General features: G+C 36.8%; 1 protein-coding gene across 3 annotated transcripts in view; it reads left to right on the forward strand.

The window, feature by feature from the left end:
* SETD3 (SET domain containing 3, actin N3(tau)-histidine methyltransferase) overlaps positions 1-17,080 on the forward strand; it is a 62,813-nt gene that overhangs the window by 15,187 nt on the left and 30,546 nt on the right. For all 3 annotated transcript variants that reach the window (XM_026111340.2, XM_064512093.1, XM_026111339.2), the window contains 5 exons: positions 9,437-9,546; positions 11,194-11,286; positions 14,628-14,776; positions 15,846-15,918; positions 16,422-16,678. In XM_026111340.2, coding sequence (XP_025967125.2) covers positions 9,444-9,546; positions 11,194-11,286; positions 14,628-14,776; positions 15,846-15,918; positions 16,422-16,678 — 675 coding nt within the window. In that variant the 5' untranslated portion in view covers positions 9,437-9,443. The remainder of the gene's footprint in view (positions 1-9,436; positions 9,547-11,193; positions 11,287-14,627; positions 14,777-15,845; positions 15,919-16,421; positions 16,679-17,080) is intronic.

A 17,080-nucleotide genomic window follows, 5' to 3' on the forward strand; every position in this document is an offset into this window, starting at 1 on the left:
ATTTATGGTTTTTGGAGTTTACTTTGGGATGTTCTCTGAAGTGAGCCTTAGGAGCGGGCTTTTGACAATAGCTGATCTCATTCTTTTGGTGGGCCAAACCTTTTAAAAACTTTTTTTATCTGTTGAAGGGGTTACTTTTGGGATTGCAGCAGAATGTTCACAGTCATAGCAAACAGCTCTTCCAGCACAAGGCATATAAGCAGTGTCCTCAGAAACAGTCAAAATGTGCTTTACATCTGAGTTCATCGAAACACAAGTCAGTCCATGTGACTGTGTTATGCCTTAGTCAGCAGCTCAGCTGTAGAACTAAGTAAAAGCAGCATCTTACTGAAAAACGGGTGCTTTGCACTGGGTTTTCTAAATAAGCACCAAAGCAAAAATGTTATCTTGCAATATTTTTGATGTATTTAGTTGATGTTAACTGTTTTTAAAATGATGACAACTGCATATGAGGTAAATGTACTCAAACCCTTCCTATAGAAAGAGAAATAAAGGATTAATTTAGAAACACTTGTGAATGTAGGCATATATGTGTATGTGTATATATGTAAATAAAATTTTTTGCCAGGAAGTTCTTTTCATCAGTGAGAATTAAACAAAAATTGTCACATTTGATTTGATTTTCACTTTGGAAGTTAAAAAGTGCTGGTGCATTTAGGTAGCTTTTGTCATATAAATATGTGAATTATTATAGTAATCTTAGCTTTTTTCTTTCATACCTTATATTAAATAGGAGGAACTGGAAGAAGCCTTTTTTTCCCTAAAATTTGATATAGAGAAAGTGAATTGTGCCTATTCTCTTCCTCTTCAAGAACATGATCGCTCTATTTGGCATGGAGTAGGTTTGTTGGCTTACTGGGTTCACAGCTGTGGCAGATTTGTCTTTGTTATTATTCTTAATTTAAATGATACTTGTCTTTAAAAGATGATATTTACATACATGTGTAGCATAGACTTCCTTCATTAAAAAGGAGTTTTTCATGTGGTTACTTCTTACAGGAGTTAGTGTTACCACAGCGTCCAGTTCAAAGTACTAGTGCTGTGCAAAACTGATACTGGCAATAGCACTGTATTGTTGCACTCTATATTCTCCATTTCTCCTCTCTTGTAGTTCTAAGTTGTTTAGAAAGATAGCTCTTTTTTAATGCTGAAAATCAGGCAAGGCAGAAATCATAAAGGGTGAAATTTTTTGATTACAATCATTTATTAAATGGAAATGGTAATATACTTCCAAAGTGTTTAGTGAGGAGAAAAAACGCGTGGCAATGAAAGGCATTCTGCTGTGCACCAGTAACTTCAGAGGTGGCTACAGGCACATACATCTTTATATTTCAAAGACAGCTGCACGCACATGTATTTGTACTTCATCTTCTAATACAAATTTTGGTTATAGTCAGAATGCTAATATTAACATTGATACAGAATTAATATGTGAGTAGTTGGTTGTTAATATATAGTGCAATCTAATTGACCATTTTTTGATGTTATGCTAAAAGTTATGCACAGCTGTTTTTTTCTTGAGATACTAAATACGAGTGTTAAGCCCTAACTGCTGTTAGGAGAGAAGAGGAAAAGAGCATAGAACCAGTTGAATATGAGGAGCAACAAATAAAGAAAATAGAGATGGGGTTAAAAATCGTAGACTTAGAGCAGAGGAACTTCACAGGTCTCACTGTTCCCCTGGGAAATGGTGGATGTTGCTCTGTGCTGTTTATAAGGATGTGAAGATACTAGGGACTGGTGAGTGTGTATGCTTTTTTGGTTAATTTTTTTGTCTTTTTTAATCAAGCTGTTAGCTCTCTGTGGTAGAAGGCTTGCTGGAAATGCCAAGAGAAGACTGAGGAAGAAGCCCTGTGACTTTATGGGGTTTGGGATGTGGGAAGCAGACAGTAAAAGGCGGGGGGAGGAATGGTGGGCAGAATCTCATGAAGAAACTGGAAGAGAACTGCAGCTTGCTATAATATGATATATATTTGTGTTAGTATCTCCCTCTTACTGCAGAACATGTATGTTTCTGAGCTGCTGTTGGAGACAGCTTGATGGTCAGATGAAAAATCTAAGCATGGCAGTCCTTATAGGACTTACAGGAGGGAGTTTACAGCTTAACTGGCAGGAAGGAACTGAATTTGAGAGGTCATGTGAGTATAGCATGGTTTTGGGACAGCAAAAGAACCTGGGGCAGTGTGTATTTGCAGGGCTGTGCATTGAATTAAGTACAGCATCTAACCACAAGAAACAAGTTTATCAAAGCTAGTTCTTAAAGAAGGAAATAGTATAGGTTATGGCTAAGGGAACTCCTACGAAACATAAATTTACATTTTATTTTTAATGGAATGTGAGCTTAAGTGGAAGCCATATGGGTAATAGGTTCCTATACAAAGTACTTTTCTGTCATGAATCTTTTCAGGATTATTTGTAGGTGATTTTGGTTAGCAACATCATCAGTGTTAGGTAGTACTTAAGATCCTGTAAAAAATGGACATTCTTTTAATGAGCACTTTACAATCACTGGAGGTCCCTCTTCCAAAAGAGCTTACAATTCAAATGGGGGGACAGAAACAGGTTGGAGAAAGAAAGTACGCAAGCACAAGAGCTGTGTGATGTCAATGCATTTCATAGGGCTTCTGGGGCAAGTCTATAGAGGAGGTGAAAGGAAATGAAAGAGAAAAGGCCAGTAGTGGGAGTGGAGAAGTGAGGACGGCAAGAAGAGCAGGAGTGGAGTTCAGCAGAGGTGAAAGATTGAGCAGTGGGGGAAAGGAATTGAATCAGTAACCAATTAGTCACTTACTTAGTGCGAATATCTACATAAATACCTTAGGAGTGGTGAGAGTGTTAATGTGGTTTCTAAGTGACACGGTGTAGGTGGTTTTCACAAGCAAACATAGTGTTCATTGTAAATGTATAAACTGATATTTTTAAAGATCACAGATCTTTTCCTCCACCCACACTGTTCTGACACTTCTTGATTTCATGCTTTCTATTGGCTATAAGATGTATTTATTTTTTTACTTGCAGCCATAAGATTGAAGTTTAGAAGAAAAAGCTTCATCAGTGTAAGGAAAAGACCAAATTCCCATTAAACGTGGTTATATCAAATGTAAAATTGTGTTCTCCTGCATACAGATTAAAGAATTCCTGTCTATTGCCTGCAAGCATTAAACATGTCCTTTAAGCCCCCAGCTGCTCAACATGTGTTAATACAAGATGATGATATACTTCCTTAACTGAAGTAGAGGGAAAAATTACTTAGTCTAGGCAATGAAATTAGAAAAAAATTTGCAAGCCTGATTTGTGTACATCCTACTCATTTGTCCGCCCTCTCAGTACAGCCAAGGAACATATCCCGCAACCACATACTGTACTCACCTTTCAGTGCTCTTTGCATGTCTTGAGAATTTCCTTATCTTCTCCTTGTCTGCCCTTGTTGACCATTATCTGTCCTTCTAATGCTAACTGTAGATTTGCACCCCTCACCTTCTGTGCTAGTATATGCCAAGAAGATGCGTGGGGTGGGAGCTATTATGTAATGATAACATAATGTAATTAGCATTTACAAGGGTCTGAATTAAAGCAGATACAATGTTAAGATACTTCATTGGAAATACACTGGGTCCTTGAAGCAGAGTTAAACTTGAATGGATGTCTCAGCTGTGGGAATTCCTAACTTGGTTATTATTTTAAAAGCTCAATGGTGTTTTGAACAGCTGGTTCATGGCTTTGTAAAGTAAAAAGTATAGCTGAAGGAAGTAAGGCTTATGGGATCGTGTCAGTTGTCTGCTGGTTAGTTCTTCCCACCTTTACCCATCAACTTTTTGGGCATTTTCAATCAAATTTGACAGAGTTGGGAAACTCAGACATAAGCTGGTCCAGCTGCTAGAGGAAAAGCTGTGTTGAGAACACTGATGTGGATGTTTCCTGAAGAGATGAGAAGGGTAACTGAGAGCATTATGGGGATTCTGGGACCACTGAAAAAGATGCATATGAGGACAGAAGATGCAAATCCAGGAGAAATCAATCTTCATATATTTTTCTTTATATAGGAAAAATTCTTTAAAACTAACACAGCTAAATACTAAAAGTTAATACAGTGGCTACCCAGCATAATGATTATATTCACAGTATTGTAACATGGGTTGCGACCTCGTATTTTGACCCGGTGACTGAGATGTAGGTACCTTCATAGTTCCATATGATGGATTTTTTTTCCTGTCAGACTTTGCTACAGCTTTAGTAATGTAGTGCTGCAGTGAACTTCTCGCTGATTGCGTAAACATGAACAGATGGGATATTTCTTTTTTATTAATGAATATTTTTTCTGAAGTTTTGTCTTGGAAGTTCTGTGTTTTTATCATCCAAGCTTGGCATTATTTTCCTGTGAAAGTGTTGTACTGTGATGCAGTCAAGTTCTCTAATACTATAGGTATTAGCTTTCTCAAATACGATCTTTAAGCAGTCATATATTAAAAAAAAAAAAAGGTGTTGGCAATTCTTTAGTACTTCTTTTGGAGTGTTTTGCACTTCTCATGGTTTCATTCTAAAGCTGTTAAGTGAACGTGCTCACTTTATAGAGCTTATAAGTCAAGAGGGCATGTTTTACAACTCTTGAATATTTCTGTGTGTGACACTGAAACAGAAGTTCAAAGTCTGACACAACAGAACTTCTCTTTGACAGCAGTATTAAAGAGGGGAGACTGATCATTTAAACCCCTCCCTGCACTGTTTTTTGCAGGATTCTTTTTTGCCAGCTAGCTGATAGGCTATATTTGGAAACGTGGCTGTGCTGTGTATTACCAAGCTTATTCATCATTGGTGTCAGTGTACTCTGTCTTTGCAGAATGCTTTCAGGAATTTTCAGCAATGCTCGTTTGAAAGGAAACAGGGCCAGTACTTAAAAATATTAACTGGAAGACAACCAGAAAAGCAAATGTAAAAACCAACCAAACAAAAAAACACTTCTTCACTGGAATGTGGACCAGTGCTTCTTCAGATATTTAAAAGATCTGCAGTTTATCTCAGTCCTGAAGGGTTTTTTGTTCTGTTTTTCTCTTCATGCCATGCAACTGTATTTTATATTGCTACTTCTGTTGTCATGCATGTATGGGCAAATAGCCTGTCTTTTCATTGCTTTGTTGAGAAACGGCCTTATACTTCATTTGTTTCTGAAACCTTGTTTTAGTCATTTATTTCAAATTAAAAAAAAATACTGTTTTTTCTGGAATTCCTAGAAATTTGTAACTTCAGGGATTCCTTTAGAATTGAAATCAAACTCTAAAATCTGTTACATAAGCTGTATGATATGAATGCAATTTTAATTACAAAAATTAGTTTCACAAAGAAACCATATTTATTTTTCCTGTTTTAAGTAAGGAGCCACATTGTGTTTCATGCTGTCAGTATAACCCATTGTCTCCTGCTAAATATGGCAGGGAGCATTGCTTAACTAAGGTGTTTTTTCCCCAGACATGAATTTGGATTAGATGTTGTATGTTGGCTTTAAGAAATTCTGAAAATACTTTCATCGTATATTAATTTTTATAAGAACTTTTTGACTTTTATACTAAAATCTACATAACTGGGAGACCACCAAAATAAACTTTTCTAGGTTCTCGTTTTCTTTCTCTTTTCTTTTTTTTCCCTTTTTTTTTCCTTCTTCCTGGTAGTACTCTTTTATAGCTCTGTCTTCTGCTGTGTTACAGTAGCCTGGCAGTTTATGTTGATCCTATTCTCAATTTGTACCATTACAAATAAATGTGGATCTCATAATGAGCATGACCCCATGCCTCATCTGGGCTGAAAAACTGTATCAAGTCTTGTATCAAATACAGTAAATTGCTCGTGGTAGAGCAGCATCTTTCAGAAGGACATTCAGTGTTGATTTAAAAACTTTAAGGGATGCGGCCAGTCAGACAGTTGACTGCAATGAATCTATGAGGTTTCTCCTTGCCGGTCTGCATACGAGGCCTTTTCATGACGGAAGATGCATTGGGAAAGTAAGTTATGCAGCTCGGGACAGGAGACACCTGATAAAGTTAAACAGCCCAAATGGGCTGTTTGAGCTTCCCATTCTGCTAGAGAGAGCTGAAATAAGCCTCCTTGTGCCCCAGGACTTCTTAGACTCCATGTTCCTAGGGACGGTCTGTCTCATTCTTGTTCCTTGTACTGTGTTTAGAGCCAGAAGAGAAAAGAACTTGGTCCGAGTTTGATGTTTTCCTTTTTGAAGACACCTTACAGTTTTTCCTTAGATTTTTTCCCCTTTTGTTATGGGATATTGTCTTTTCAGTCAGTTGTGAACCCCTTTAATTTTGAGTGAGTTAACTGTATTAACTGTATTAACTTTAATTCAGGTCCTGATCATTCAAAGTTAGTATTTAAGATAAGCATTGCTCTCGAAAGTTCCTTACTCATTCTAATCTTAATGGAAAATGGAAGCAACCAGATTATATGCCTTTCCCACAATTTTTTTTTTTTTAAATTTATAGCACTTGCATTTGAAAGGTCTGCTCTATACAGTTACTTATCATTTGGATTGTAATTGTTTCAGCCTTGGTCAATGTGGAAAGCAGCTATTCAGCGACTGGTTGATATGTTCCAGTATTAATATAAACTGTCAGGGAACAAAATTTTTGGGTGGAGTATGAGAGGAAACATTTCATTTTGGATAAGCTAGTTACACGGACTACGTATAAAAGGATCTCTTATAAATGTAGAGTGCTTAGAACACCTAGAATGTAAAATACCTTTTTGTACATGATTTTTAGCGTTTCTATGGAATTTAGTGTGCACTTTTTGATAACTAAAACTGCTGTGACTGAGGTGATCTTGATGACTCAGGCAGTTGAAGTCTTTTAGATGTCCAAAGTCACCTGCATGTGTCTGACTTCCCTCTCACTATGTTATGAGAAGTAACTGGACATAGAAGCCTCTACACTATGCAGGAAGATTTTATATGCTGGATAGAATATGTAGGCTGCCCACATACAAACAAAAACATCCATTGCAGCAAAATGTCAAATCACAGAAAAAAGGGTGTGGGAAGGGATCCCTTGGAGATTGCCTAGATCATCATCCTGCTTTAACTTCAAATGTAAATCAGGTCACTCAGGGCCTTGCCTAGTCAAATTTTTAAAATCTCCAAGGATGGAGATCTAACAGCCTCTCTGTGCAACCTGTTCCTGTGCATAACCACCCAGATAGTGAAGAGTCTCCTTACATCTAGCTGAAATTTCCCTTGCTGTAACTTGTGACTGTTGCCTGTTGACCTTTTATTGTGCTTCGTCGAGAAGAATCTGTCCCAGTCTTCTGTGTAACGCCCTGTTATGTAGGTGAAGACAGCAGTTGGCTCCTTCCCTTCTCTTCTCCAGGGTGAACAAACCCTACTCCCTCAGCTTCTCCTTTCATGTCATGTGCTTCAGCTCTTTCGCCATGTTAATGGCCTTCCTCTGGACTTCCTCCAGTTTGTCAATATCTTTTGTACTGGGGGGCCTAAAACTGTACAGCATTCCAGATGTGGTATCACAAGTGCCAAACAAAGTGGAATAATCGCTTCCCTTGGCCTGTTGGTTATGCTCTTGCTAATGCAGCTCGAACTGTGGTTAGTCTTCATCACTGTAGGGGTACAATGCTGACTTATGTTCAACTTGCTCTCCACTAGCATCTGCAAGTCCTTTTCTGCAGAGCTTGGCCAGTCAGTCTGTAGCCTGTAATGTTGTATAGGGGATTTTTCATCCCAAATGCAGCACTTTGCATTTGTCTTTAACTTCATGAGGTTCCTGTTGGCTGCATTCTTCTCTGAATGATGGCCCTGCCCTCCAGCATATTGACTGCTTCCCTTATTTTGTATCTTTATACATTTGCTGAGGATGCTTTCTGTTCTAACATCCAGATCTCTAATGAAGATGTTAAGTGGTATTGACCTCTGAGGAATACTGCTTGTAACCAGCTGCTAGTTAGACTTGCAACTGTTGACCACAGCCTCTTAAACCTGGTGGTCCAGGGAGTTATTCCATCCATGTTGTAGTTCACCCATTCAGTCTATATCTCCTCAGCTTGACAAGCAGGATGCTATGGAAGCTTGTTAGAAGCCTTGCTAAAGTCGAAATATATGACAGCCGCTGATCTTCACTGATCTGTAGAGCCAGTTACTTCCTCATAGGAGGCAGTCATGTTGGTTAAACATGATTTGCCCTTGGTAAGTCTGTGTGTGCTGATCCCAGTGACATTCGTGTCCATTGGGTGAAATAGCTTCCCTTTAGGACTTGCTCTGTAATTTGCAGAGGAATAAGGTGAGACTGACCAGTGTCTAGTTCCCTGGATATCTCACCACCACCACCCTCTTTCTTTTTTTTAAGTTACCTTTTTCCTGTCATTGGGAATCACCATGACCTTTTTATGATAGCCAGCAGCTTTGCAGTGACATCAGCTAGCTTTCTCAGCACCTTGGATGTATCCTATCTGGTCCTACAGACTTGTGTAGGTCCAGCTTGCCTAAGCAGTCCATAACTTGATCCTCCTCTCCTTCAAACTTTGTTACTAGATGCAGAAACCTGGGAATCCTGAAAGCAGACCTTACCAGTAGACACCATGGCAAAGACAGTATTGGGTACCTCAGGTTTTCTGTGCCTTTCATTACTACCTTGCTTCCCTGTTTAGCGAAGAGGCCTACGTTTTTCCTGCTTTATCTTTTGCTAGTGATGTACCTGTACATGCCTTCCTTCTTGCCGTTCACATCCTCCTTCGATTTCAACTCTATGAAAGCCAAGCTTTGGCCTCCCTAAATCTGTCCTTGCTTGCCCAGACGGTGCATCTCTATTCCTCCTTGGTTGCCTGTCCTTGCTTCACTGTCCCACTTTGTGTGTGCTGCTTTTTTGTTTTTGAGCTCTGTCAGTCGAGATTCCCATCTACAGTTAAGCTGGCATCCTGCTATGCCTGTCAGTTTTCTTGAGGGTTGGGGTAGATTGTTCTTCTGCTTTTTTTATTTTTGTTTTGAAGTGGAATGCTTAATTTACTACTCATTTTGAGTTACTACTTTAGTGCAGGCACAGATACCAGTTCAGTTGATGTCCAGAGTGCAGCTGATGGGGTATAATAACATCTGTTTTAATATAGTGTGGATACTTTGGTATCCATAATATTCGTTCAGAACTAATGAATTCACAAGTGATCTGAGCGGTTTTCCTTCTTGCTAAGATTGCTAGTTTCTAATTACTGTGAAGTAATTAATTTGCAACTATGTGAAATAATGCTTTAGATTGCACTGAACTGTTGCCATGTGTTCAGACCAAGCAATAACACTTGCTGCACATGTGCATACATGCCAGAAACAATTCTTCATGCTCCATTTTTGTAAGTGACTAATAACAGAAGATCTTGTCTAGTCATCATTACAGTATTTAGTTTCTTAGTAATTGGTGACAGTTTGCTCGTTAATCTGTTTTAGTTGAAAGATGGGGAAGAAGAGCCGAGTGAAAACTCAGAAGTCAGGTACAGGAGCCACGACAACAGTATCTCCAAAGGAAATGTTGAATCTAATCAGTGAGTTATTACAAAGTAAGTTTCATTTTATAACTGTTTGGGGAAAGGAATGGTGTGCAGAACAGTCAAAAGCATTCTCTGTCCTCTTATGCAAACCAATGAATTCCATTCGTTTCCTGTAAGTGGCCAAGCTTCCTTGCTATTTCAGCCTGCCTAAGATTGCATCCAGTTCCTCATAGTATATACCACCATAGTATATACTATTGTAGGTGTATATGAGTATATATATTGGACATAATAGACACTTCTGGCAGCTGTTGGCTTTACTTTTCAACACATGCATTTCTCCTGGGGGAGATCAAAAAAAAAAGCTTCTCTAGACCACTTGACATTGCAGCTTTGTCTAAAATGGCATTCTTTTAAACCTCAGGAATTATACTGCGTCTGTTTAACATTTGAACTGTACTTTGAACTGAAGTATAATTTTGGATATCAGAGCAGAAGTACCACCCATGGAAAGCAGCAATACAACTCCAATTCACCTTCACTGATATTTCTGTCTCTTAAATAAAATTGTAGCTTTTTTTATTCGGAAACTTTCTTCACTGGTATGTAGACCAAAGGTTTTTCCACTTGTTGAGGAGTTTGGAACTCATCCGTTATTTCTACTAATATGTATGAATTGACTACTGCAGATAAGAAAAGCAAAGCACACTTTCATGCTGTGATGCTAAAATCCTGTCTACTCTTGCCACTGTCACTAGTAACTGTGGTGAGCTACATTGTTGTTGAAACACAGACCCAGATTTTCATATCCTGAACACATCAAAATGCTACCGTAGAGAAATTAAGATTTTTCTTCAACATTGCTCACAAAGAATAGGCAAGGCGTTGACACAGCAGTTTGATGCTTATCCTAGAGTTGGCCTGTGCTTTCAATGTTGTCACCAAAAATAAAATACAGATCTAATTTTCCAAGGAAAGACAAGTCTCAGCTGGTCTTTTTGTCAAGTTTCTATATTTTGTTCAAAGCAAATGTTTTCAAATCAGTTGTGTAAAGCAAACTTCACCTGACCACTTGGCTTCATGCAGCTCAGATCAAGAAATCCACACACTGACATCAAGAACAATGTCCGAGACATTGTGAATATGATCTAAAGCTAAAGCTTGGCTAAATGTTCCTTTGCTTGTCCTTCCAGTACACATGCATCTCGTGACACTGTATTGACGTAGGCAGGTCAAATGCATGTACTAATAAATTTCTCAGTTGCCCAACTTAAATATTGCTGCTATTGTCATTTGCTTTTGTTACATTAGCTTGCTTGCCATCATGCTTATTGTAAGCAGGGTGTTTTGCTTGGATTATTGGAAGCACAGAAGTTTGTTTTATCTTTGAGACTATCTACTTACAGGTTTTTTCAACCGTTTTTTCCTTTTAGCTTTTTAAACATCTGCTCTTTCTTATATCTGAAAGAATAAAAAATGGATAAGAGTAAAATAACTTGCGGGAAGTTACACTTAAATTTTCAAAATGTCTACTACTTGTCAAACAATGGGATGCTTATAACAATGGAGATCATAGTATTTACTATGTAAACGTTTGAAGGACATGCAATACTAAGGTTCATTTAAAGTTACCGTGAAATCACGACCCTTTCGCTGATGTTAAAAATGTGTATTTTATTAAAGAGAATGTTTTAATTTTGGCATTTTTATTTCCAGAATGCAGCAGTCCTACCCCAGGTCCTGGTAAGGAGTGGGAAGAATATGTGCAGATTCGTTTGCTTGTTGAGAAAATTCGCAAAAAGCAAAAAGGTAAATGTGAAAAACTCTTTGTAAGATAAAGGTGGCTCGGGCAGGCTATTGGTTTTCTTGAAAAGTTGTGACTGTTGATTGTTTAAAGAAAAATATTTTTCATTGTTATAAATATTATGCAATCATGTTGTTTGGAGATAAAAATATTAGTTCTCTGACCTATATTTGCTTTTTGCACTTGCAGGTGTTTCTTGAATATTTTGATGGGTGTAACTGCTGATACTAACCATTAGAATTTACGTATTTATTGATGAATATCACAGACAAATGATCTCATGATAATTTTATATGATAAATAAAAGACAGATCTTGAGATTTTGGTGAGGTCACAATCTTGAGGACTAGAAATAAAAATTCTTTGAGAATAATAGGCCTTTTTGATCACATAGTCTGACCCTCTGCCGCTATAAATCTGCATATTTTGAATCGAATTTTGTAATCATTTAATTTTAACCTGAAAATTTTACTGGAAGTGTAAACAGTTTCATCATTGAACATAATGAAATTAAATTCTGACAGTATAAAAATGTATAAATGTACAAAATGGATTGGCTAATAAATTTCTCTCTTATAAATCAAGCACAGAATTAAAATAGTGTATGTTATCACAGTTAATCAGTGACAAAATTCCACATTTTCCTAAGTTTAAGGTATATTTATTTTTTGGATAAGAATAATTTTCTTTCAGTATGTTCTACAATAGCTCAGTGATCTGTTGTCAATACTTTATTCCCCTATTAGTTTTGTTTTTGTTTGGAGATATGTTTAATTAATCTCTTATCTCCATTGTATTTTATTGGCAGATGAATAACTTTTTAACCAGGGCATGGATAGATTTGAGCTGGAAATACTTAAAAATATCTTGGAACGATTCTTTTTTCTCTAGTACTTATATAGTGAAGGCAAGAAAGCCAGATTGCTTTTAAAATGGAACTTGAGTGCTTTGGTGAAACAAACTATATGATGTACTTGCTTGAAGACGCAGAAACAGAGTGGAATCAGAGGTTTGAAATGTCCTTTTGACATCTGTTTTTAATATATATTGACTAATGCATAAAAACTTTACTTCATAAAAGGATTTTTAAACCTCTGAACATCAGCTATTGGCAGAGGACATATCGAAGAATGAATGATACTGTTTGAGTGACTGCCTCATGCAGTTGTGTAGGGGTAAACTTAATTCATTGTTTTGCTCAGCCATAACTTACATAATCTTGTGTTAGATGTCCTTGTTTTTATGATATAATACATGTATTATGGTAAAACATAACTCAGGTTAACAAGAACAGATTTAGTGTTGGGGTTGGGCTATTCACTATATCCTTTTGCTAGGCCAGAGAGATTGAACCATTTATGGGGAAAATGGCTACTGGCAGAAGCAGCAGAATTCGTATAACGATATTATGTTAACTAGGCATAGTTTTTGCCATGGAATATGCAAAACCTACTAAATACGGTACTGCTGACATACAAATGCATTTTAATGTAACATTCTTAGGTACATAGTGAGTATAAATAGTATGATGTCTTTCAAAACTATTTTTGAACAGAACATAGTAATTTATATTATGTAGTTTTCTAGCTTAAAAGCTTCAAACAATTAGCAAAGGGAATATAAATTGCTGTGGGGAACTTTAAGATGTATAAATGAATATATTGCTTAAAGAATCATACTTCTATGCTGTTGTTGAATGGAACACTGGGTTGGAGAACATGAACTAAAATGGTCTTGAATATAGGAAAATCTTAGTTTGAACACTGAGGACATACAGTTTCTAAAATTCACCTCGTTTGACGACTTAGCAAAATTTTAAATTAAGCTAACTTTTCAATATAGATTTACATCAATATAGCTATATTTTGTTCACTATAGATATAAATAGTGCATATAATTTAAAGGAGCTGTTCTTTTTAATTTGGAAAAAATATTTTAAAATGTGAGAGCCAGCTGCATATATGAGGAATAGAAATAATTTCAGAGATGCTTACAGAACAGTTCCAAATGCAGGCTGGATTTTAAAAGGTTCCAAGTAGCCTTATACAGTAGTAAATGTTGGAAATAAAAAGAACAGTCCTGGACAGTGTAAACACCTATCAAGTTCTGTAGAAGTTACGTAACTAGTCTGACTGCATGCGTGAGGCCTTGCTCTAAATATATTCTACAGAAAATAACATACTAAAGGGAATCTGAACTAAAAGAGAAATGCCTCTTAAACAAACAAACAAAAAAAAAAGCCAAAAAAGGGGCATACCAGATTCCTAGTGCATTCAAAAAATACTTTACGTGTACTCCAATATACAAAGAATGTAGCTGTAGATGATACTCTCCCTGTCATGTAAACTACAGATTTTATTTCTTCTGGGGCTAGAAATACCTGATTTGGGGGGAAAAAAAAAAGATATACTGAAAAAAATTCTTTTAAATATCCTAAAGCTCCTTTTGTAAAACCCTTTTGATCACAAATGTATTTATCACATATACTTAGCTGGTATATTTTTGGATGTAAGCAACTTGCTGATCACGTATGGCCACTTATAAAATGGCCTGAGCGTTTCAGGGATTTTTGAACACTTAACATGATCTGACATTAGAGTTCAGACTGAGCAGGAAATAGGGGAAAGAGGTACAGACAGAGCTGACTGAATATAGCCAAACTAATTGCTGAGAACCATAATGCTTGAGTTCAAATCAGATGAAGGGTTAAAGGGAAAGCTGAGGAAGTAAATGACACCTGAGATTTCACTGGTGGACCACATTCCTGTTGGAGAAATAAAGTTTAAACCAGTTTGGGAGAGCTCTGTGATGTTAGGAGGATGATCAGTCCTAATTACTGTTTAGACTTTAGTAGATCCAGGTGCTACAGGAGAGAGCTAAATGCCTAAGGAGGAAAGGTTGAAATCTGCTTATCATCAGTTCCAGTACTGAATTAATGAAGTTGCAACTTGCTGTCAAAATTTGTCCTTGTTGTCTGTATTAGCATGTCATGGTTGCATTTATCATCAATATTAAGCTGGTAAATATTTGCACTCATAGCTTATTTAAAAGGGAGAGGGGGAGGAGAGCTTCACATTTCTTCACAACCCAGTTTAGGTGGCTGGTTTAAGATGACTAGTAAGCCAATTTGGCAGAATGTTTAAGTTGATGAAAATGGGGTATGACAGTTATATGCTATCGAGTAACACTTAACAAAGACCAGTTCTGACTCAGCTTCTTCAAAATAGAACTGCTGGGGGGGGGGGGGAATAGTTATGTTTTTCAGTTTTCTGCTTTTTATTAAACTTCCTTATCTTTCTAAATCCTCTTATTTCTGCATTTGTTTTTTAATAAATTGTGTACCTAGGTTTGTCTGTTGTCTTCGATGGGAAAAGAGATGACTATTTCCCTGAATTGATAAAGTGGGCTACGGAAAATGGAGCATCCACAGAGGGTTTTGAAATAGCTAACTTTGAAGAAGAGGGGTTTGGTTTGAAAGCAACAAGAGAGATAAAGGTGAGCATGTGAACATTTGACTAGATTAGAAAATTGTGTTTAAAATGTAGCTGCAGAGCTCTGTAATACTCATCATCTTGCTTTCCCCCTTTTGAATGTTAATGAAACTGTTGTCATAAAACACCCTAAACTGTGTACTTGAGAAATAAAATTATTTCTAAAAATTGAATATTATTTTGCTGTAAATTTTTAATCGGTCACTTTTTCTCTTGTTTGCCCAGACAGTTATCCTAATAACCAGAGTCCTCTGCCCCCATTGATGTAGCCCTCTCTTTCATATTTTCTAACTACTTAATTTCTTCTCCTCTTCTTTCATATCCCTTCTTCTAAATCACTGTTCTTTTGGCCTCATAAAGAGGTATTTGTAATTTTTATTTTTCTGTGAACTGGGAAAAAAAATGCCTGATATTTGTTTAAAAAAAAAAAAAAATCTTTTGACCGTCAAAATAGAAGTACAGACACACACAGTTACGTAACTATTAAAAGGTAAGCTTCTAAGGCTGTTTAAGACTACTTCTCATCTGCAAAACAGGGATTAAAATGAGGCAATTAGTTGTTGTAGAATATATGTGAGAATATGGGCATGGTATGTTCATTTTAGGGCTTTGGTAGACTGCAGTTAATAATACTAGCACTACCAATTAATAAGGATAAAAATCCTGAACAGCTCTCCTAAATGAAGAATGGATAGATAACGTGAAAAAGGCTCTACTGGGAGAAAATATTTGATCACATAATTAATGGCAATATAATGGATGTGGTGGATTGGATGATCTGAGGTTGTGTGGAGAACCTCTGTGTTGGTACAACCAAACTGAAGCACTTCATTTTGCAATTTAACTATCTTTGTTTTAAGCTTTGCATAATGCAGATTGTGGCATTTGGTACCACAATATAAAAACATTTTCATAGCATGTTTGTTCAGTCTGCAATGGAAGAGGAGGAAGAAGTTTGAATAAAAAGGAATGAAGAAAACTTGTAATTTAAAGATGGTGTTCATATATTTAAGACACTTGGTATATCTTATAAATGCTACATGACCTGTTACATTTTTTTTTCCTTTCTGTAGGCTGAAGAGTTGTTTCTGTGGGTTCCGAGAAAACTATTAATGACAGTTGAGTCAGCTAAAAATTCAGTATTAGGTAAGAGCTTAAAGAAATTCATAGCAAGAACTTGGTATGTGCAGGATCATTCAATAGGAGGCTTTCTTTTTTTAGCTGATCTCCTTTACCACAGGACTTGCTTAGCATCCTGACCGTTAGGTTTGGAATAGCTAGAAGCTTGAAGTGTCAGCAGAAATAATTTAATTTTCCTTTTGGTCTCTGGCTGTGTATGCTTAATATCTTCCAGAAGTGTATCTGTTATTTTGAACACATTATGTAGCTTGTTAAATGCTTGGAGATGAGGTGTTCTATACAGAGAGATACTGAGAGTATTGTTTTTACTTTCTTCATGTTTTTTCCACCATGCAATTGTACAAGGCACTTACATATCAAATAACTTGAAGCATAATATGACATGAGCAGCAAAATACATTAGATATATGAAAAGCTATTTTTATTTCTTCATGTCCTTTTAAAATAAATCTAGGATGATATTTTCCAGGGCAATTAGTTTAATGCCTCGTCTTTATGGGTTAATTCAGGATCCCTGTATTCTCAAGATCGAATTCTTCAAGCCATGGGCAATATAACATTGGCATTCCATCTTCTTTGTGAGCGAGCAAACCCTAACTCTTTCTGGCTGCCCTACATCCAGACTCTCCCCAATGAATATGACACTCCGCTCTATTTTGAAGAAGATGAAGTGCAGTATCTTCAGTCAGCTCAGGCCATACATGATGTTTTTAGCCAATATAAAAACACAGCTCGACAGTATGCCTATTTCTACAAAGTTATTCAGGTAAGCATCTTAAATGTAGTATGTAACATATGTTCTCATGATGCTTAATGAGGAAGGTGTGAAAACAATGCTGGCTAAATAATAGAGGAAATGTGTTGCTGTTAAGGTCAGTGAAGTGGTTTAAATCATTAAATTTATTTGCTACTGTTTTTTGAGTGCTGTTAAAATGTCACAGTTCAGTAGGCAAATGAATATATAAGAGTGTATTTAGTATCTTACGGAAAAGTGATTACTCCCCTCCATTTGGCACTGGTGAGGCTTCTGGAGAACTGCACAGTTTTTGGTCCCCCCAGTGCAAGGGAGATGTTGACAAACTGGAGTGAGTTCAGAGATGGGCTACTAAGATGTCACGTGCTTCAGCCCTTTAGCCATGCAAGGAGAGGCTGAGGGAACTGGATTTGT

Source organism: Dromaius novaehollandiae, chromosome 5 (genome assembly GCF_036370855.1).
Source record: "Dromaius novaehollandiae isolate bDroNov1 chromosome 5, bDroNov1.hap1, whole genome shotgun sequence".
Taxonomy (NCBI): domain Eukaryota; kingdom Metazoa; phylum Chordata; class Aves; order Casuariiformes; family Dromaiidae; genus Dromaius; species Dromaius novaehollandiae.